The 23,335-nt window shown below is 41.3% G+C and overlaps 1 protein-coding gene across 1 annotated transcript in view; it reads right to left on the bottom strand.

The window, feature by feature from the left end:
* The window catches only part of mypn (myopalladin), a 50,480-nt gene that overhangs the window by 21,355 nt on the left and 5,790 nt on the right, over positions 1-23,335 (bottom strand). The window contains exons 3-7 of the mRNA XM_064932093.1: positions 10,427-10,602; positions 10,174-10,225; positions 3,381-3,651; positions 3,171-3,326; positions 2,899-2,991 (exon numbers count right to left, since the gene is read on the bottom strand). Of these exons, the coding sequence (XP_064788165.1) occupies positions 2,899-2,991; positions 3,171-3,326; positions 3,381-3,651; positions 10,174-10,225; positions 10,427-10,602 (748 nt within the window). The remainder of the gene's footprint in view (positions 1-2,898; positions 2,992-3,170; positions 3,327-3,380; positions 3,652-10,173; positions 10,226-10,426; positions 10,603-23,335) is intronic.

Here is a 23,335-nt window from a genome sequence, read left to right as displayed (position 1 = left end):
CTGACGGGCCAAGTAGAGTGGGCATCCATCCGGTTCATCATCACACACACAAAACGTACAATTTCTTAAGTACATAACCTTTAAAATATACTACAGCGCCTTCAGAAAATATTCACACCCTTTGACGTTTTCCACATTTTGTTGTGTTACAGCCTGAATTTAAAAAGGATTCAATTGAGATTTTTGGTCACTGGCCTAATACACAATACCCCATAATGTTAAAGTAGAATTATATATTTTTTTTTTTTACAAATTAATACAAATTGAAAAGCTGAAATTTATCAAATCAATAAGTATTCAACTCCTTTGTTATGGCAATCCTAAATATGTTCAGGAGGAAAAATTTGCTTAACAAATCAGATAATAAGTTGCATGGATTCACTCTGTGTGCAATACTTTTTGAAAGACTACCTAGCTATGTTCTGTTCTCAACAAGGCACTAAAGTAATATTTCAAAAAATGTAGGAAACCATTCACTTTTTGTCCTGAATACAAAGTGTTATGTTTGCGGCAAATCCAATACAACACATTACTGAATACCACTCTCTATATTTTGAAGCATCGTGGTGGCTGCATCACGTTATTGTAATCGTTAAGGACTCTGGAGTTTTTCAGGATAAAAAAGAAATGTAATGGAGTTAAGCACAGGGAAAATCCTAGAGGAAAACCTAGTTCAGTCTGTTTTCCACCAGACTCTTGGAGATGAATTCACCTTTCAGCAGGACGATAACCTAAAACACAAGGCCAAATCTACATTTGAGTTGCTTACCAAGAAGATAGTGACCGTTCCAGAGTGGCTGACTTAAATCTATGGCAAGACCTGAAAATTGTTGTCTGGCAATGATCAACAACCAATTTGGCAAAGCTTGAAGAGCTTTTTTCTGTGGCCGACGTGAGTAAGTAATTGAAGCATGTTACCCCTCGCAAGGCTGCCAGCCCAGAAGGCATCCCTGGCCGTGTCCTCAGAGCATGCGCAGACCAGCTGGCTGGAGTGTTTACGGACATATTCAATCTCTCCCTATTCCAGTCTGCTGTCCCCACTTGCTTCAAGATGTCCACCATTGTTCCTGTACCAAAGAAAGCAAAGGTAACTGAACTAAATGACTATCGCCTCGTAGCTCTCACTTCTGTCCTCCATGAAGTGCTTTGAGAGGCTAGTTCAGGATCATGTCACCTCTAACTTACCTGGCACCCTAGACCCACTTCAATTTGCTTACCGTTTGCTTACCGCCCCAATAGATCCACAGACGATGCAATCGCCATCGCATTGCACACTGCCCTATCTCATCTGGACAAGAGGAATACCTATGTAGAAGCTGTTCACTGACTATAGCTCAGCATTCAACACCATATTACCCTCCAAGCTCATTATTAAGCTCGAGGCCCTGGGTCCCGTCCTGTCCAACACCTCCACTTCGCTGATCCTCAACACAGAGGCCCCACAAGGGTGCATGCTCAGCCCCCTCTTGTACTCCCTGTTCACCCATGACTGCGTGGCCACGTCTCCAACTCAATCATCATGTTTGCAGATGACACAACAGTAGTAGGCCTGATTACCAACAATGACGAGACAGTCTACAGGGAGAAGGTGAGGGCTCTGGGAGTGTGGTGCCAGGAAAATAACCTCTCACTCAACGTCAACAAAACAAAGGAGTTGATTGTCGACTTCGGGAAACAGCAGAGGGAGCACTCCCATATCCACATCAACGGGACAGAAGTGGAGAAGGTGGAAAGCTTCAAGTTCCTCGCTGTACACATCACTGACGATCTGAAATGGTCCACCCACACAGACAGTGTGGTGAAGAAGGCGCAATAGCGCCTCTTCAACCTCAGGAGGCTGAAGAAATTTGGCTTGGCCACTAAAACCCTCACAAACTTGTCGGGCTGTATCACCAACTGGTATGACAACTGCACCGCCCGCAACCACAGGGGTCTCCAGAGGGAGGTGCGGTCTGCCCAATGCATCACCGGGGGCAAACTACCTGCCCTCCAGGACACCTATAGCACCCGATGTCACAGGAAGGCCAAAAAGATCATCAAAGACAACGACCACCCGAGCCATGGCCTGTTCACCCCTTTATCATCCAGAATGCGAGGTCAGTACAAGTGCATCAAAGCTGGGACTGAGAGACTGAAAAACAGCTTCTATCTCAAGGCGATCAGGCTGTTAAATAGCCATCACGTGCCGGCTTCCACACGGTTACTATAATAATCACTGGCCACTTTAATAATGGAGCACTAGTCACTTTAATAATGTTTAAATAATGTTTATGTACTGCTTTACTCATCCCATATGTATATACTGTATTCTATTCTACTGTATTTTAGTCAATGCCACTCCGACAATGCTCGATCTAATACTTATATATATATATCTTAATTCCATTATTTTACTTATAGATTTGTGTGTATTGTTGTGAATGGTTAGATACTACTGTACTGTTGAAGCTAGGAACACAAGCATTTAGCTACACTCGCAAATTACATCATCTAAATATGTGTATGTGACCAGTAAAATTTGATTCGATTTTTTGAAAACAAATATTATATGCAAATATTGTACAATCCAGGTGTGGAAATCTCATAGAGACTTACCCAGAAAGACTCACAGCTGTAATCACTGCCAAAGGTGCTGCTACAAAGTAAATGTCTGAAAACATGTTTTCATTTTGTAGCCGTCGGGTATTGTGTGTAGATGAGTAAGAAAATACATATATTTAATGAATTTTGAATTCAGGCTCTAACACAACAAAATGTGGAATAAGTCAAGGGTTATGAATGATTTCTGAAGGCCACTATATGTATGATAATATCATATTTGTTGATTGATGGTGAAGTTGACATTGTATATACTGTATCTTCTAATTATTAATAGTATGGATGATATTAGTAGGTTACCTTTGTGAAAACAGGGGCTGCGATGATCGGCCTCCCGTCTAGACCTTGAGGATAGACGTCTAGACCTAGGTTATAGCTGTCACCGTTTAGGTTCTAAAAAAAGAAGAAGAAAGGATTCCATAATTTAAGTAACCAAACATAAATTACTGTTAAGTACTTGAATAACGATCGCTGTGTAGAAAGGAAAATTAGACATATTTCAGATATCTGGAATTCCCATTTCTATGTTTGCAGTATATTCAGCAGCCAGAGGGTTTTCAGCAGAATATTACCTCAGATAGAGTCGTCTGTATGGGAGCCACCTGGGCAGGAGGTGTAGAGGAAGCCACCTGGGTCAGCGGTAGTGCCGTGGTAGTGACTGTCTTTGTCTGTGATGTTGTGGACGTCACTGGGGCAGGTGACGGTGTTGACAGGGACGGTGTTGACACCTCCTGCGCCAGTACTGACACTATGTCCACAGGTGGTAGATCTAGAGTACAGACTAACTGGACAGGTAATGGTGCCGACGTCTCCTGGGCAGAGGACAATGTAAATGTCACCTGGGTGAGTGTTGCTGTCACCTCCGTAACAGGAAGGAAAGTAGTAGTTACCTTGACAGGTACAGATGCAGTGACTACCTGGCAAGACGGCAGTGAGGTGGCCTCCTGTGGATGTTCTTTAGTACAGATGGGTGTGTCTTCCTCACAAACAGACACAGCACAGACCACTGAATGTAAAGATGGAGCAGTCGGTTGAGCTGGGGTCCTCTGCAGCCTTTAGGTTTACAGGGGAAACAGGATACATTGTAACTAACCAGGTCACACTGGGCTATAATTATTTTTTACAGTGTTGAAGTTACATACAGAGCCTTCAGAAAGTATTCATACCCCATGGCTTATTCCACATTTTGTTGTGTTACAACCTGAATTCAAAATAAATGACACATAATGACAAAGTCAAAACATAGTTTTAGAAATGTATTGAAAATGAAAGAAATAGCTCATTTATATAAGTATTCATCACAACCCTGAGTCAATACTAGAAGCAACAACTACAGCGGTGATTCTTTCTGGGTAAGTCTGTAAGAGCTTCCCACACCTGCATTGTGCAACATTGGCCCATTATTATTTTCAAAAATTCTTCAAGCTCTGTCAAATTGGTTGTTGGTCATTGCCATTTTCAGGTCTTCCCATTGATTTTCAAGTAGATTTAAATCAAAACTGTAACTCGGCCACTCAGGAACATTCGTGGGCTCCTGAGTGGTGCAACGGTCTAAGGCACTGCATCTCAGAGGCGTCACTACAGACCCTGGTTCGATTCCAGGCTGTATCATAACCAGCTGTGATTGGGAGTCCCAAAGGGTGGCGCACAATTGTCCCAGCATCATCCGGGTTAGGGTTTGGCCGGGGTAGGCCGTCATTGTAAATAAGTATTTGTTCTTGCCTAGTCAAATAAAGGTTAAATTAAAAATAAAAATGGATTTGAACCAAGTTCTCCTCTAGGATTTTGCCTGTGCTGAGCTCCATTCCGTTTATTTTTTATCCTGAAAAACTCCCCTACGATTACAAGCATACCAATAACATGATGCAGCCACCACTATGCTTGAAAATATGGAGAGTGGTACTTCGTAATGTGTTGTATTGGATTTGTCCCAAACATAACACTTTGTATTCAAGACAATTAGTTAATTGCTCTGCCAGGTTTCTTGCAATTTTACTTTAGTGCCTTGTTGCAAACAAGATGCATGTTTTGGAATATTTGTATTCTGTACAGGCTTCCATTTTTTCTCTTTGTCAATAGATTAGTATTGTAGAGTAACCACAATGTTGTTGATCCATCTTCAGTTTTCTCCTATCACAGCCATTCAACTATTTGTTGTAAAGTCACTATTGGCCTCATAGTGAAATTCATTAGCGGTTTCCTTCCTCTCCGGCAACGGAGTTAGGAAGGACACCTGTATCTTTGTAGTGACTGGGTGTATTTACACACCATCCAAAGTGTAATTAATAACTTCACCATGCTCAAATAGATACCCATCTACCAATAGGTGCCCTTCTTTGAGAGCCATTAAAAAACCTTCCTGGTCTTTGTGGTTGAATATATGTTTGAGATTCACTGCTCGACTAAGGGAACTTACAGATAATTGTATGTGTTGGGGTACATAGTTGTGGTAGTTATTCAAAAAATCATGTTAAACACTATTATTGCACACAGAGTGAGTCCATGCGACTATTATTGCACACAGAGTGAGTCCATGCAACTTATTTATGTGACTTGTTAAGCACATTTGTAGACCTGAAATTATTTAGGCTTGCCAAAACAAAGGGCTTGAATACTTATTGACTCAAGACATTACAGCTTTTCAATCGACATATTATTATGGCCATTGAAATGTTACCTATTAACATCAGATTCAACAATAATATCAAGGGGTTAGAAATACAGGGTTTATAAACAAAGGTGTCATTGTACGCTGATGATTCATGTTTTCTATTAAATCCACAGTTTTGATCCCTCCACAGCCTCAGAGGATCTAGATCATTTTGTAGACCTCTCTGGATTACAACCAAATTATGATTAGTGTACTATATTACGTACTGGATCACAATTTTTTATTTTTATTTTACATTACCGTGTAGTTTACCAATAAAATGGTCTGACGGTGAAGTGGCCATCAACGTATTCATATCCCAAAAGAAAGAAATGATCTCACTACAATACATTTTAATAGAAAGTTAGCAAAACGAGACAATATCTTGCCATCATGGAAAGGAAAATACCTGTCTATTTGTAGAAAAATCACCCTTATTAACTCTTTAGTCATATCCCAGTTTACCAATTTGCTTATGGACCTGCAACTAACAACTTGTTTTTTAAATTATATGAGCAAAAGATATTCCATTTTATTTGTAACATCAAGACCTCTCACTAAAGCCTCCAGTCATACAAAAACAATACTTAAATCCAAACTAGTTCTCTAGCAGATAGGCAAGAATGGCTCACCCATGGTCAAGAATGTAATTTTCCCTTTATTCATTTACCAACCTCTCACTTTCAGTTATTTGAAAATGAAATGATCTCCAAAATATCACTATTTTTAAAATAAGCCATATAAAGTTGGTTGCAATTTCAGTTTAATCCACCAGAAAAGACAGAAAAAATATTACAACAAATATTATGGTTAAACTCAAATATACTAATTGATATAAAACCATTAGAAGTATTATATATATTTTTTTAATGGTACTACTCTTTGTAAATAATATCATAAATAGGACTGGTGAGGTTATTTCACACACTCAGCAAACAAAGAAGTGTCCTCTCATGGTCAACTGCATTTCTTTTCAGCAAACTTAACATGTGTAAATATTTGTATGAACATAACAAGATTCAACAACTGAGACATAAACTGAACAAGTTCCACAGACATGTGACAAACAGAAGTTGAATAATGTGTCCCTGAACAAATGGGGGATCAAAATATACAAAAGTAACAGTCAGTATCTGGTGTGGCCACCAACTGCATGAAGTACTGCAGTGCATCTCCTCCTCATGGACTGCACCAGATTTGCCAGTTCTTGCTGTGAGATGTCACCCCATTATTCCACCAAGGCACCTGCAAGTCCCGGACATTTCTGGGGGGAATGGCCCTAGCCCTCACCCTCCGATCCAACAGGTCCCAGACATGTTCAATGGAATTGAGACCCGGGCTCTTCACTGGCCATGGCAGAACACTGACATTTCTGTCTTGCAGGAAATCACGCATAAAACGAGTAGTATGGCTGGTGGCATTGTCATGCTGGAGGATCATGTCAGGATGAGCCTGCAGGAAGGGTACAACATGAGGGAGGAGGATGTCTTCCCTGTAATGCACAGTGTTGAGATTGCCTGCAATGACAACAAGCTCAGTCCGATGATGCTGTGACACACTGCCCCAGACCATGAAGGACCCTCCACCTCCAAATCGATCCCGCTCCAGAGTACAGGCCTCAGTGTAATGCTCATTCCTTCAACGATAAACGCAAATCCGACCATCACCCCTGGTGAGACAAAACTGTGACTTGTCAGTGAAGAGCACTTTTTGCCAGTCCTGTCTGGTCCAGCGACGGTGGGTTTGTGACCATAGGCGATGTTGTTGCCGGTGATGTCTGGTGAGGACCTGCCTTACAACAGGCCTACAAGCCCTCAGTCCAGCTATTTTGGACAGTCTAAGCACTGATGGAGGGATTGTGCATTCCTGGTGTAACTCGGGAAGTTGTTGTTGCCATCCTGTACCTGTCCCGCAGGTGTGATGTTCGGATGTACCGATCCTGTGCAGGTGTTGTTACATGTGATCTGCCACTGCAAGGACGATCAGCTGTCCGTCCTGTCTCCCTGTAGGGCTGTCTTAGGCGTCTCACAGTACAGACATTGCAATTTATTGCCCTGGCCACATCTGCAGTCCCCATGCCTCCTTGCAGCATGCCTAAGGCACGTTCACGCAGATGAGCAGGGACCCTGGGCATCTTTCTTTTGGTGTTTTTCAGAGTCAGTAGAAAGGCCTCTTTAGTGTCCTAAGTTTTCATAACTGTGACCTTATTTGTTTACCGTCTGTAAGGTGTTAGTGTCTTAACGACCATTCCACAGGTGCATGTTCATTAATTGTTTATGGTTCATTGAACAAGCACGGGAAACAGTGTTTAAACCTTTTCAAATGAAGATCTGTGAAGTTATTTGGATTTTTACGAATGATCTTTGAAAGACAGGGTCCTGAAAAAGGGACATTTCTTTTTTTGCTGAGTTTATATGGAAATGTCTGCTATCCAAAATGCTATCCAAAATGACAACCACCTAATTGCAGCATTACTGTAAAGTGGAAGAGGCAAGTGGAAGGGGGATAAAGGTAAGGAACTTGTCTGTTGGCCTTGCATTAAAGACCAAAATTGGTTAAAGAAAATTGTGATAAATAACAATGCATACCAGTTTCATTTATGCAGCAAAACATTGACAGCTGTGCCATCCAGATTGCAAAATATTTGGGAAGAGATTTTCGATGTACCGATTCTATGGCACATGGTTTATGAACTGATGCACAAAATGACGCCGTGATTCAAAACATAGAGGTTTTCAATTTCAATTATTATACAAAATTCTTGCAACCAATAGAATGTTATATACAGTGCCTTCAGAAAGTATTCAGACCCTTTGACTTTTTCCACATTTTGTCAAGTTTATAACCTTGTTCTAAAATTGATTAACACATATTTATCAATCTACAAACAATAGCCAATAATAACAAAGCAAAAAAATGTTTTAAACGTTTGCTAATTTCTAAAAAGTAAAAAAACTGAAAAATCACATTTACATAAGTATTCAGACCCTTTACTAAGTACTTTGTTGAAGCACCTTTGGCAGCGATTACAGCCTTGAGTCTTCTTGAGATATGATGCTACAAGCTTGCCACACCTATATTTAAGGAGTTTATTCCATTCTTCTCTGTAGGTCCTCTCAAGCTCTGTCAGGTTGGATGGGGAGCATTGCTGCACAAATATTTTCAGGTCTCTCCAAAAATGTTCGATCGGGTTCAGATCAGGGCTCTGGCACTGCTACTCAAGGACATTCAGAAACTTGTCCCGAAACCACTCCTGCGTTGTCTTAGCTTTGTGTTTAGGGTCATTATCCTGTTGGAAACTGAACATTTGCCCCAGTGTGAAGTCCTGAGCGCTATGAAGCAGGTTTTCATCAAGGATCTCTCTGTACTTGGCTCCGTTCATCTATGCCTTGATCCTGACTAGTCTCCCAGACCCTGCCGCTGAAAAACATCCCCACAGATTGATGCTGCCACCACCATGAGTCACCATAGGGATTCCTCCAGACGTGACACTTGGCATTCAGGCCAAAGAGTTCAATCTTGGTTTCATCAGACCAGAGAATATTGTTGGTCTTGGAGTCTTTAGGTGCCTTTTGGCAAAGTCCAAGCAGAATGTCATGTGCCTTTTACTGAGGAGTGGCTTCCGTCTGGCCACTTCACCATAAAGGCCAGATTGGTGGAGTGTTGCAGAGATGGTTGTCCTTCTGGAATGTTCTCCCATCTCCACAGAGGAACTCTAGATCAAAGTCAGAGTGACTTTCTCCCCCGATTGCTCAGTTCGGCCAGGCGGTCAGCTCTAGGAAGAGTCTTGGAGGTTCCAAACTTCTTCCATTTAAGAATGGAGGCCACTGTGTTCTTGCAGACCTTCAATGCTGCAGACATTTTTTGGTACCCTTCCCCAGATCTGTGCCTTTGGTACCCTCCCCCAATCCTGTCTCGGAGCTCTACGGACAATTCCTTCGACTTTATGGTTTTTGCTCTGACATGCACTGTCAACAGTGCGACCTTAAATAGACAGGTGTGTGCCTTTCCAAATCATGTCCAATCAATTGAATTTACCTCAGGTGGACTCCAATTAAGTTGTAAAAACATCTCAAGGATGATCAATGGAAACAGGATTCAATTTCTCAGTCTCATAGCAAAGTGTCTGAATACTTATGTAAATAAAGTATTTCTGTATTTTATTTTTAATACATTTGCAAAAATGTCTAAAAATCTGTCTTTTGCTTTGTCATTATGGAATATTGTGTAGAATGATGAAGATTTAAAAAAAAAATACATTTTAGAAATAGGAAGTAACGTAACAAAATGTGGAAAAAGGGAAGGGGTCTGAATACTTCCCGAATGGACTGTAGGTGGGATGGGTTGAGGGGAGCTGAAGGGTGGGACTAAAAACAAACAAAAGATAACTAATGCGAAATATAATGTGTCCGTAAAAATGTATATAGTATGTATAAGCTGGAAGTAGAAGCCTAAGTGTTGTTGTCCATTGATGTACTCTCATTAGGGGAGGGGTGGTAGGGTTAGGGGAAAATAATAAAGGAAAATATATTTTCAAAAAAATATATGGGGTATTGGATCATGCAGACAATAACATTGATAGAAGCCAAAATCGACTTGCAATATTCAAGCTGATCCACCCCCAAAAATAATTAATAATAATAATTTGTAATAATTTCAAAAAACACAATTTCCCTTTGACATTGTGGGCTATTGTGTGTAGGCCAGTTACAAAAAAAAAATCGCAATTTAATCCATTTTAAATTCAAGCTGTTACACAACAAAATGTGGAAAAGTCAAGGGGTATGGATATTTTCTGAAGGCTCTATATGTGCTACAGTGAGGCCTCTTACATTGCAGAATTGAAGTATTTGAATCTTGCTTTCACTGCCGCAATTAAACGCTTTCCAATTCTATTTTGAGTAGAGGAAGAGTAGTGTACTCACTGTGCTACATGCTCAAAATGTTGTTCCCCCTCCGAATCTGTAGAGGAGGCACCTGCAAAACACATAAAAGAGAGTGATGTAGAACACAACAGTAGGGATGATCTTAGTATGATTGTCTATATTAATATGTTTTATTGAAAATGAAACATTTGAACCAGAAGAGATACAAATGAATTACATCAGCATGACATCTTTATGTGACGATGCACTCTAGATGGGTCACTTGACTTGAAGGTGTAAACTCAATGGTCACCTTCGATGTAGATTTCTGCAGATGTAGAGTCTGTGCCATAGAAGTTGGAAGCAAAGCAAGAGTACCGCCCTGTGTCTTCCTCGAATGCCTCGGCAATGATCAGAGAGTGCAACTCGCTGTTGTTGATGATCTGAATGTCAGGGCAGTTCTCCAGCTCCTTCCCCTCACAAAACCACCTGGAAAGCCACAAAATGCATATGCTCCTTTTAGTGTCATCATCACATTAGGGATTAAACCCATTGAGCATAATCAGTCAAAAATAATCGAAGCGTTTCAACTTTAAAATATAAATTGATGTTATATTTGAGAAAAAAAAACAACTTTTCTGCGTTAGCAATTCTCCGACAGTCATAACTCATTAGTGTGTGTGGTGAGTGTCTTGACCCAGTGTGTATGTCAGGCCAACTGTCAGTAAGTGTAGCCACAATCTTGGGAAAAAAGTTCTGGTGAGCTCTCTTTCACTTTAAAACAAGATGCCACCACACCACCCTACAATGCCAAATGAGCAATTAGTGGCAATATGGATTGATGTCAATTGTAAACAAGCAAAATTCTTAAGATGACAAATTGGCTACTGTTCCTGACTGTGACTGTGGCATTTCTACACCTGAACATATTTAGGCTTTCCATAACAAAAGGGTTACCTACTTATTGACTCAAGACATTTCAGCTTTTCATTTGTAATTCACTTGTAAAAATGTCTAAAAACCTCATTCCACTTTGACATTATGGGTTATTGTGTGTAAGCCAGTGACGCAATATAATCTATTTCAATATAATCTTTTTTTTTCAACTCAGGCTGTAACACACTTTTTACATTTTTAAGTCAAGGGGTGTGAATACTTGAAGTACACCCCAAAGGATGTGATATAGAAAAGGTCTCGCTACTTTTACATTTTTTTTAACTTCAATATTCCGTTCAAGAGTGAATTTACATGAGGTTGTCTTTCAGGCTAGGTGTAGAAACTAGTTAGTTCCAGTATGATATCAATGGACTCCTCGACCTGCTAGAATAGAAACATCATAAAGACACTCGTTTGATCAGTGAGATGATTTAAATTCAAGTGCATGTACTATATTTAATACAATATCAAAGTGTGCCAGTGCCACATAAAAAAAATGTTTTCGTTTAAATGTAAGAAATTCAGTGCCAACATAGTACAAGTGCCTACACAAGCCACATTGACATTTTAAGATTGTCATTATCTATCATACTTCCAGTATTAATGTTGGGATTTTGAAAAAAAAAATAGAAAATCATTCAAATGACTTCAGCATATATTATTTGAAACGCATTTCAGAATGAAATTGCTTAAAAGCATATAGTATTGCTAGAGTATTTGACCTGTACTAAGTCCAAATATGTCAAATATATGATGCAACTCATTATCTTTTGTGAACTACAGATGTTTCTGTATCGTACTATACAGATACTGGGAATACAGATATGCATCTGTTGGTCACAGATGCCCATACCATAACCCCACCATGGGGCATTCTGTTCACAATGTTGACATCAGCAAACCGCTCGCCCACACGATGCCATACACATGGTCTGTGAGGCCGGTTGGACGTACTGCCAAATTCTCTAAAACGACATGGGAGGCAGTTTATGGTAGAGAAATTAAAATTAAATTATCTGGCAAAAATGCTGGTGGACATTCCTGCAGTCAGCATGCCAACTGCACGCTTCCTCAAAACTTGAGACATCTGTGGCATTGTGTTGTGTGACAAAACTGCATATTTTTAGAGTGGCCTTTTATTGTCCCCAGTACAAGGTGCACCTGTGCAATGCGCTGTTTAATTAGCTGCTTGATATGCCACACCTGTCAGGTGGATGGATTATCTAGGCAAATGAGAAATGCTCACTATCAGGGATGTAAACAAATGTATGCACAACATTTGAGAGATTTAAGCTTTTTGTGCATATGGAACATTTCTGAGATCATTTATTTCAGCTCATGAAATATGGGACCAACACCTTACATGTTTGCGTTTATATTTTAGTTCAGTGTAGATTGTCAGGACCAATATACAGTGCATTCGGAAAGTATTCAGACCCCTTCCCTTTTTCCACATTTTGTTACATTACAGCCTTAATCTAAAATTTATTAAATACATTTTTCCATCATCAAACTGCACACAATACCGCATAATGACAAAGCGAAAATATGTTGTTGGGAAATGTTGCAAATGTATTAAAAATGAAAAACAAAAACCGGAAATATTAGATTTACATAAGTATTCAGAACCTTTGCTATGAGACTCAAAATTGAGCTCAGGTGGATTCTGTTTCCTTTGATCATCCTTGAGGTGTTTCTACAATTTGATTGGAGCACCTGTGGTACATTCTATTGATGGGAAAAAGTAATAATTTTTAACCGTTATTTAACGAGGACAAGTCAGTTAAGAACAAATTCTTATTTACAATGATGGCCTACCGCGGCCAAACCCTAACCTGGATGACGCTGGGCCAAATTGTGCGTCACCCTATGGGACTCCCAATTACGTCCGGTTATGAACAGCCTGGAATCGAACCAGTGGCGCCAGTCTGTAGTGGCGCCTCTAGATGCAGTGCCTTAGACCGTTGCACCACTCAGGAGCCCCCAGTGTTCCTGACTGCCAAGTTACAGTTTTGATTTAAATCTACTTAAAAATCTATGGCAAGACCTGAAAATGGCAATGATTAACAACCAATTTGACAGAGCTTGAAGAATTTTGAAAATAATAATAGGAAAATGTTGCACAATGCGGGTGTGGAAAGCTCTTACAGACTTACCCAGAAAGAATCACCGCAGTAATTGCTGCCAAAGGTGCTTCTAGTATTGACTCAGGGGTGTGATGAACACTTTAGTTATTTCTTTCATTTTCAATACATTTGCAAACATTTGTAAAAACATGTTTTCATTTTGTCATTATGTGTAAAGAAAACCAATTGAATCTATTTTGAATTCAGGTTGTAACACAACAAAATGTAGAATAAGCCATGGGGTATGAATACTTTCTGAAGGCACTGTACATGAATACTTTAACTTCAACACTGTACAAATTATTGTAGCCCAGTGTGACCTGGTTAGTTAAAGGCTGCAGAGGACCCCAGCTCAACCGACTGCTCCATCTTTACATTCAGTGGTCTGTGCTGTGTCATTTCTGCAGCAATGAAGGTCCCCAAGAACACAGTGGCCTTCATTATATTTAAATGGAAGAAGTTTGGAACCACCAAGACTCTTCCTAGAGCTGGCCACCTGGCTAAACTGAGCAATTGGGGGAGAAGGGCCTTAGATAGGGAGGTGACCAAGAATCCGATGGTCCCTCTGACAAAGCTCCAGAGTTCCTTTGTAGAGATGGGAGATTTTTCCAGAAGGACAAGCATCTTTGCAGCACTCTACCAATCAGGCCTTGATAGTAGATTGGTGAGACAGAAGCCACTCCTCATTAAAAGGCACCTGACAGCCCGCTTGGGGTTTGCCAAAGGGCACCTAAAGGACTCTCAGACCATGAGAAACAAGATTCTCTGGTCTGATGAAACCAAGATTGAACTCTTTGGCCTGAATGCCAAGCGCCACATCTGTAGGAAATCTGGCACCATCCCTATGGTGAAGCATGGTGGTGGCAGCATCATGCTGTGAGGATGTTTTTCAGCGGCATGGGCTGGGAAAATAGTCAGGATCGAGGGAAAGAGGAACAGAGCACGTACAAAAAGAGCAAGTGCTAAGTGATCCTGGTCCAGAGGCAACCACAGTAGTATTCAGGAGCCTGCTCTCAATGACTGTAGGCAACCTGCTGCTGTCGCTCTGCTAATCGTTAGATGGGGGAAGGAGAGGAGGTAGGGTGCACACATGGGTAACTGGGGGGTCCTGCCTTGATAGGGTAACTGATTAAAAAAACTGTAAAATAAATAAATGTGGCTAGTCAATTGTGTGAGTCAGGGGCTGGGCCCAAGCCCATAGGGAGCCCAATAGGGGGAAAAAGAAAGAATAATTGTTTTATTTATTTATTTCATTTTTTATCCAACCACAGGATCCCGCCCTCAATGTTGAAAATACACCAGAGAGCATAAGGCACTGCATCTCAGTACTAGAGGCATCACTACAGACCCTGGTTCCATTCCACCCTGTATCACAACCGGCCGTGATTGGGAGTCCCATAGAGCGGCTCACAATTGGCCCAGCGTTGTCTGGGTTAGGGTTTGGCCATCATTGTAAATATGAATTTGTTCTTCCCTGACTTGCCTAGATAAATAAATAAAAAATAAAAGGAAACACTGACACAGTTTCTTAAAAGGGTGTTTGGCCACGACAAGCTGCCAGAACAGCTTCAATGCACATTGGCATAAATTCTACAAGTGGACCTAAACCATGCCAGGACAATACTTTGTAGAGCCACCTTTTGCAGTGATTACAGCTGCAAGTCTCTTGGGGTATGTCTCTATAAGCTTGGCACATCTAGCCACTGGGATTTTTGCCCATTATTCAAGGCAAAACTGCTCCAGCTCCTTCAAGTTGGATGGGTTCTGCTTGTGTACAGCAATCTTAGTCATACCACAGATTCTCAATTGGATTGAGGTCTGGGCTTTGACTAGGCCATTCTAAGACATTTAATTGTTTCCCCTTAAACCACTCAAGTGGTGCTTTAGCAGTATTCTTAGGGTCATTGTCCTGCTGGAAGGTGAACCTCCGTCCCAGTCTCAAATCTGAAACAGGTTTCCCTCAAGAATTTCCCTGTATTTAGCGGCATCCATCATTCCTTCAATTTTGAACAGTTTCCCAGTTCCTGCCAATGAAAAACATCCTCATGGTGTTCTAGGGGTGATGTAAGGTGTTGGATTTGCCTCAGACATGGCATTTTCCTTGATGGACAAAAGCTACATTATAGTCTAATCTAAGCAGAGTACCTTCTTCCATATGTTAGGGTAGTCTTCCAGATGCCTTTTGGCGAACATCAAACGTGTTTGCTTATTTTTTTCTTTAAGCAATTGTTTTTTTCTGGCCACTCTTCCATAAAGCCCAGCTAAGTGGGGTGCTTGGCTTAAAGTGGTCCTATGGACAGATACTCCAATCTGTGGAAATTTACAGCTCCTTCGGGGTTATCTTGGGTCTCTTTGTTGCCTCTCTGATTAATGGCCTCCTTGCCTAGTCTATGAGTTTTGGTGGGCGGCCCCCTCTTGGTAGGTTTGTTGTGGGGCCATATTCTTTAAAAAATGTAATAATGGATTTAATGGTGCTCCGTGGGATGTTCAAAGTTTCTGATATTTTTTCATAACCCAGCCCTGATCTGTACTTCTCCACAGCTTTGTCCCTGACCTGTTTGGCGAGCTCATTGGTCTTCATGGTGCCACTTGCTTGATGGTGCCGCTTGCTTGATGGTGCCGCTTGCTTAGTGGTGCCGCTTGCTTAGTGGTGCCGCTTGCTTAGTGGTGCCGCTTGCTTAGTGGTGCCGCTTGCTTAGTGGTGCCGCTTGCTTAGTGGTGCTGCCGACTCTGGGGCCTTTCAGTACAGGTGTATATATACTGAGATCATGTGACAGATTAGATTGCACACAGGTGACTTTATTTCATTAATTATGTAACTTCTGAAAGTAATTGGTTGCACTATATCTTATTTAGGGGCTTCATAAAAAGGGGGTGAATAAACATGCACGCACCACTTTTCTTTTTTTTCTTCAAAACAAGTTATTTTTTTCATTTCACTTCACCAATTTGGACTATTTTGTGTATGTCCATTCCATGAATTCCAAATAAATTAAATTGCAGGTTGTAATGCAACAAAATAGGAAAAATGCCAAGGGGGATGAATACTTTTGCAAGGCACTGTATATGATATTATTTGTATCCCTCATTTACTCAAGTGTTTATTTTATTTTAGCAGATACCAGTTGCCTACAGTTGGGAAGGCCGCAATTTGGCCAGCATGGGTGCCAAATATACAGCTTGTTGCTTTGTGGCCATAGGCATAATCCATAGAAGGGCTTTAGAACCTCTTACCCTGGCAATTTGACTATTGAACTCATGGGTACACCAGCAATGGCTGCCAGTCCTGACTTGAATCAGAACTGCCATCTATGGATTATATTTCTATGGTTGCTTGTAGCTGTCTGTTTGCCTTTTTAAAATTTCAAAATACAATCGAGGGAAAAAACGTACAAATGCCTTCTGCTGAAAAGAGAAGACTAATCTGTCTGTAGACTCCCAATGTTTAGCAAACAGCAGCACTGTTTTTCAAAGTAGTTCCTCTTGAGACTCATCCCAAACCATCTCAATTGGGTTGAGATCGAGTGGTTGTGGAAACCAGGTCATCTGATGCAGCACTCCATCACTCTCTTTGGTTAAATAGCCCTTACACAGCCAGGAGGTGTGTTTTGGGTCATTGTCCTGTTGAAAAACAAATGATAATCCCCAATGATCATCCAACCTTAACCCAATTGAAATGATTTGGGATGAGAAGAACTGCAGAGTGAAGGAAAAGCAGCCAACAAGTGCTCAGCATATGTGGGAACTCTTTCAAGACGGTTGGAAAAGCATTCCAGGTAAAACTGGTTGAGAGAATGCCAAGAGTGTGCAAAGCTGTCATCAAGGCAAAGGGTGGTTACTGTAATGGGAATTTTAACGTTTGTGTTTTCTTTATAACAAATTGCTGTGTTCTATTCATGTGCTGTTCTATAAACCAATTTCTGTGTTTATGCAAGTGGCTGACTGTACAAATCCTCACTATCAGTAGCTGCAATTTGGCAGTACGCCCAGACCTTGTTTTGAGAACGAACGACTGTGTTTTTTTTTTATTTGTAACTTTATTTAACAAGGCAAGTCAGTTAAGGACAAATTCTTATTTTCAATGACGGCCTAGGAACAGTGGGTTAACTGCCTGTTCAGTTTTCAGAACAGACTAAAGATATCTCAGTTTCAAGGTCTCAGCATAGAGAGGAGAAGCCTTGTTATTGTTCTGTCACATGTTATGAAACAGTATTGGTCGGTCACATGAATGAAACAAAAAGGTAATGATCAATTAATTAATCAATTAATTAATTCACTAAATCATGCAAATATAACTTGTCTGTGTATAGCCATATAAAAGACAACTGCTGGGTCTGCTCAGGAGGAGCTCCTGATTGACATGTGTACTGTGGTGCATTGAGTTGGTTGAAATCTCTCCAGCCCAGTGAAAATAAACAATGATTCACTTAAGATTGACTTCGAGTGTCCCTGTGTAAGAATTTCTACAACACTACTTTGAAGAATATAAAATATATTCTGATTTGATTCATACTTTTTTGGTTACTACATGATTCCTTGTGTGTTATTTCATAGTGCATGTCTTCACTATTATTCTACCATGTAGAAAATAGTACAAATAAAGAAAAACCCTTGAATGAGTAGGTCTGTCCAAACTTTTGACTGGTACTGAATGTAGGAAAAGCGTCACTGGAAAAGCGTGTCATTTCTAATGAGTAAGGTTCTAATTTGAAAGTATGAGTAGCAGAGGAGAAGGCAAAGACTGCGTAGACTGCTGCACCTGTCAAGGCTATTTTCCCTCCAGGCCCTAGCTTAGAGAGGAAAGACCCCCCCACCCCCCCAACAGAGAGTCCCAAAGTTAAGGGGACTATGACTGGGTGTCCCAATCGTATACACACAATACTAAACATAGACTGAGAATAGACACAATACTATTCCCTGACACACCAGAGCTACTAAACCATAGAAGGTGATACCGAGCACGCTTAATACTGAGAGAACATAACCATGACGTCAAGAACTAAACGCAAGTTAACACACCAACTGATAGACGGCAAAGTTTATTTGCCACGTGCACAGGATACACCAGGTGTAAAACAGTACGGTGAAATTCTTTCCCAACAATGCAGTGATAATATTAATATAGATAAAATACAAAATAGAATAAAAAAAACATAAGTTGAAGAAACATGAGAATGCAAGTATATTCAGGTCAGTGCCAGTACCCTATTCATTGTGCAGTGGTACGGGAGTGGTTGAAGAAGGTTTATACATAAAAAGTGACCGGTAGTAGAATATGCATATAAACAGGGCTGAACAATTACAGGTAGCAGGAATATATAAATACTTATGGTAAAATACTAATGGTAATACATACAGTACAAGTCAAAATTTTGGGCACACCTACTCATTTCAGGGTTTTTCCTTATTTTTTACTATTTTCTACATTGTAGAATAATAGTGAAGACATCAAAACTATGAAATAACACATATGGTGTACTGTAGTAACCAAAAAAGTGTTAAACAAATCAAAATATATTTTAAATGTGAGATTCTTCAAAGTAGCCAACCTTTGCCTTGATGGCAGCTTTGCACACTCTTGGCATTCTCTCAACCAGCTTCATGAGGTAGTCATCTGGATTGCATTTCAATTAACAGGTGTGCCTTGTTCAAAGTTAATATGTGCAATTTCTTTCCTTCTTAATGTTTTTGAGCCAATCAGTTGCGTTGTGACAAGGTATTGTTGGTATACAGAAGATAACCCTATTTGGTAAAAGACAAATTCAATATTATGGCAAGAACAGCTCAAATAAGCAGAGAAACCACAGTCCATCCTTACTTTAAGACATGAAGGTCAATCAATACAGAACATTTCAAGAACTTTGAAAGTTTCTTCAAGTGCAGTCTCAAAACCCATCAAGCCACAATAAGTTCATTACAGTTACCAGCCTCAGAAATTGCAGCCCAAATAAATGCTTCACAGAGTTCAAGTAACAGATCCATCTCAACATCAACTTTTCAGATGAGACTATGTGAATTAGGCCCTTACGGTTGAATCGCTGCAAAGAAACCACTACTAAAGGACACCAATAAGAAGAAGAGACTTGCTTGGGGCAAGAAACACAAGCAATGGACATTAGACCGGTGGAAATCTGTCCATTGGTCTGATGAGTCCAAATGTGAATTTTTTGGTTCCAGCCATCGTGTCTTTGTAAAACGCAGTAGGTGAAATGATGATCTCTGCAAGTGTGGTTCCCACCGTGAAGCATGGAGGAGGAGGTGTGTTGGTGTGGGGGTGCTTTGCTGGTGACACGGTCTGTGATTTATTTAGAATTCAAGGCACACTTAACCAGCATGGCTACCACAGCATTCAGCAGCGATACACCATCCCACTTGATTTGCGCTTAGTGGGACTATCATTTGCTTTTCAACAGGAAGACCCAACACACCTTCAGGCTGTATAAGGGTTATTTGACCTAGAAGGAGAGTGATGAAGGGCTGCATCAGATGACCTTGGCCTCCACGACTGTGGTGGGACTGATCACCAACGCCTCATCATTGTTGGTGATCAGTCCCACCACAGTCGTGTCGTCAGCAAACTTGATGATGATGTCAGAGTTCTGCGTGGCCACGCAGTCGTGGGTGAACAGGAGTACAGGGACTAAGCACGCACCCTTGAGGGGCCCCGGTGTTGATGGTTAGTGTGGCTGATGTGTCTACCCTCACTACCTGGGGGCGGCCCTTCAGGAAGTCCAGGATCCAGGTGCAGAGGGAGGTGTTCAGTCCCAGGGTCCTGAGCTTGGTGAAGATCTTGGAGGGGGCTATGTTGTTCAATGATGCACTGTAGTCAATGAACAGCATTCTTACTTAAGTATTCCTTTTGTCCAGGTGGGTGGGGGGCAGTGTGGAGTGCAATAGCGATTGCGTCATCTGTGGATCTGTTGGGGCGGTAGACGAACTGGAGTGGGTCCAGTGTGTCTGGGATGATCGTGTTGATGTGAGCCACGACCAGCCTTTCAAAGCATTTCATGGCTATATATGTGAGTGCTAAGGTGCAATAGTAATTCAGGCAGGTTACATTGGCACAGGGTTCTTGAGCGAGATCACACAGTTGTCCAGAACAGCTGGTACTCTCATGCATGGCTCAGTGATGCTTGCCTCGAAATCAGCATTGAAGGCATTTATCTTGTCTGTTTTCCCTTTGTAATCCGTGCTAGTTTTTAAGCCCTGCCACATCTGTCGAGCATCAGAGCCGGCATAATAGGATTCGATCTTGGTCCTGTATTGATGCTTTGCCTGTTTGATGGCTCATCTGAGTTTGTAGTGGAATTTCTTCTAAGCATCCAGGCTAGTGTCACGCTCCTTGAATAATAACAGATGTGAGTGCTACAGGGCGGTAGTCATTGTGGCAGATAGCCTTAGACTTCTTCGGAACAGGAATGATGGTGGTCAGCTTGAGATGTGGGGATTACAGACTGGGACAAGGAGAGGTTGAAAATTACTGTGAAGATGCCTGCCAGTGGGTCTGCGCATGCTCTGAGAACGCGACCTGGAATACGGTTCGGCACTGTGGCCTTGCGAGTGTTGACCAGATTAAAAGCCTTACTCAAGTCGGAGAGCGAGATCACCCAGTCCTCTGGGACAAGGAGGGGGCCTCATGCACGGCTCAGTTTTGTTTTGTCGAAGCGTGCATAAAATGCATTGAATTCGTTAGGTAGAGGAAGCATCGTTGGGCAGATCACGGCTAGGTCTTCCTTTGTAATCCGTAATGGACTGTAGCCCCTGCCACATGCTTTGATCGTCGGAGTCAGTGTAATAGGATTCCACCTTGTTCCTATATTGTCCTTTTGCCTGTATGGGGGTTTTGCAGAGGTCGTAGCAGGACTTCTTGTATGCGTTTGTGTTCTCAACCATTGACTCTGGGTTTGCTGTGATAGGCCTGTGTGCGGTAGCTCTGTCCTTTAGTTAGTCAGTACCTCTGTGTTGATCCTGGTCTTTGATTGGGGGGGACATCGTCGGGGATGCATTTCCTGATGAAGCCAGTGATGGAGATGGTTAGTTCGTTGATGCTATTGGCGGAGTCCTGGAACATATTCCAGTCTACACTAGCAAAGCAGTCCTGCAGCTTAGTCTCCGCTTTGGTGGACCATTTCTCTATGGAGCGTGTCACAGATACTTCCTGTTTGAGCAGGAAGCAGGGGTATTGAGTCATGATCTGATTTGCTGAAGGGGGACGAGGGAGGCCTTGTATGCTTACTTGTGGGCATCACGTGGTTTAGTGACGCAGAATGAAAATCAGCGGCAACAAGAAAAGCAGCCTTCGGGTGCTTGGTTTCCTGCTTGTTTATAGCTTCGTACAGTTTGTTAAGTGCCATCTTGTTGTTGTCCTGAGGTGGAATATATACAGCAGTCATGATAACAGATGAAAACTATCGGGAGGTAGAAGGGTCGGTATTTGACCATAGTGTATTCCAAGACAGGTGAACAATAGGTTGAGATTTCCACTGTGCTATAGTTTGCACACCATTTGCTGTTGTTGATGAAGATACTTACCCTTCCCTCTCTGGATTTCCCCGAATCCATTGTCCTGTCTGCTCAGCGAATGGAGAATCCATCGTGTTGGATAGTCATTGGGGGTATCTCTCAGAAAAACTGAGAATATTGCAGTTACAAGAGTCCAGTTGATAGCAAATTTGTGATCGGAGGTCATCCATCTTATTATTGAGTGACTGGCCAATAGAATGGAGGGAAGTGGTGGAAGGTTTTCCCTTTTGCCCTAGTCTCACCAACATGCCAGCTCTTCTGCCTCTTTTTCGCTGCCGATTCCTCTTGGGAAGCCCAAAGATTGGGTCGTAAGGTGTACAAGAACACAGGGCAGAAATATTTGTAACTACACATTTTATTTCATAGACACTTCTTTACATGTCTGTTCTCAGCGGACACTCGGCATCCCGGATTCGCCTCTTCACTGTTGACGTTGAGACTGGTGTTTGCGGTTACTATTTAGTGAAGCTGCCATTTGACGACTAGACACTCTAATGTACTTGTCCTCATGCTTAGTTGTGCACCGGGGCCTCCCACTCCTCTTTCTATTCTGGTTAGAGACAGTTTGCGTTGTTCTGTGAAGGGAGTAGTACACAGCGTTGTACGAGATCTTCAGTTTCTTGGCAATTTCTCGCTTGGAATAGCCTTAATTTCTCAGAACAAGAATAGACTGACGAGTTTCAGAAGAAAGGTCTTTGTTTCTGGCCATTTTGAGGCTGTAATCAAACCCACAAATACTGATGCTCCAGAAACTCAACTAGACTAAAGAATGACAGTTTTATTGCTTCTTTAATCAGAACAACAGTTTTCAGCTGTGCTAACATATTTGCAAAAGTGTTTTCTAATGATCAATCAGCCTTTTAAAATGATAAACTTGGATTAGCTAACACAACGTGTCATTGGAACACAGGAATGATGGTTGCTGATAATGGGCCTCTGTATGCCTATGCAGATATTCCATAAAAAAATATGCCGTTTCCAGCTACAATAGTCATTTACAACATTAGCAATGTCTACACTGCATTTCTGATCAATTTTATGTTCTTTTAATGGACAAAATATGTGCTTTTCTTTCGTAAACAAGGATATTTCTAAGTGGCCCCAAACTTTTGAACTGTAGTGTATATATAAGATAAAACATGTTTTACCAGTCAGGGTGTGGTGACTGAACTTGTATACTATGCAGGCTATATTTTTACATTTTAGTCATTCAGCAGATGCTCTTATCAGACCAACTGGGGTTAAGTGCCTTGCACAAGGGCACAGACAGATGTTTCACCTAGTCGGCTGGAGGATTCAAACCAGCAACATTTTAGTTACTGGCACAATGCTCTTAACCACTCGGCTACCTGCCGTCAGGCCACCTGTAATTATGTAATCCTAAGGCACTATGCCTTCTGCTGACCTTTTAAGAACATTCCAAATGTGTAATGATAGATTTTGATCAAACGATTTGAATGTCTATTTCAGAGTCTGTAAGATCCATAACAGTCGTTTTCTTTCCTCTAAAGTAATAATAGAAATAACCACATTTTCCAAATGGTTGTTTTTGTGTTCAGCCAAACCTTTCCTTTGACATGGCTATCCATGTTTTGACCTAAGACTTACAAATTCAGACTTTGGCTTATACAGTGCCT

This window comes from Oncorhynchus masou, chromosome 23 (genome assembly GCF_036934945.1).
Source record: "Oncorhynchus masou masou isolate Uvic2021 chromosome 23, UVic_Omas_1.1, whole genome shotgun sequence".
NCBI lineage: Eukaryota > Metazoa > Chordata > Actinopteri > Salmoniformes > Salmonidae > Oncorhynchus > Oncorhynchus masou.
This window is presented reverse-complemented; position numbering and strand designations above follow the sequence as displayed.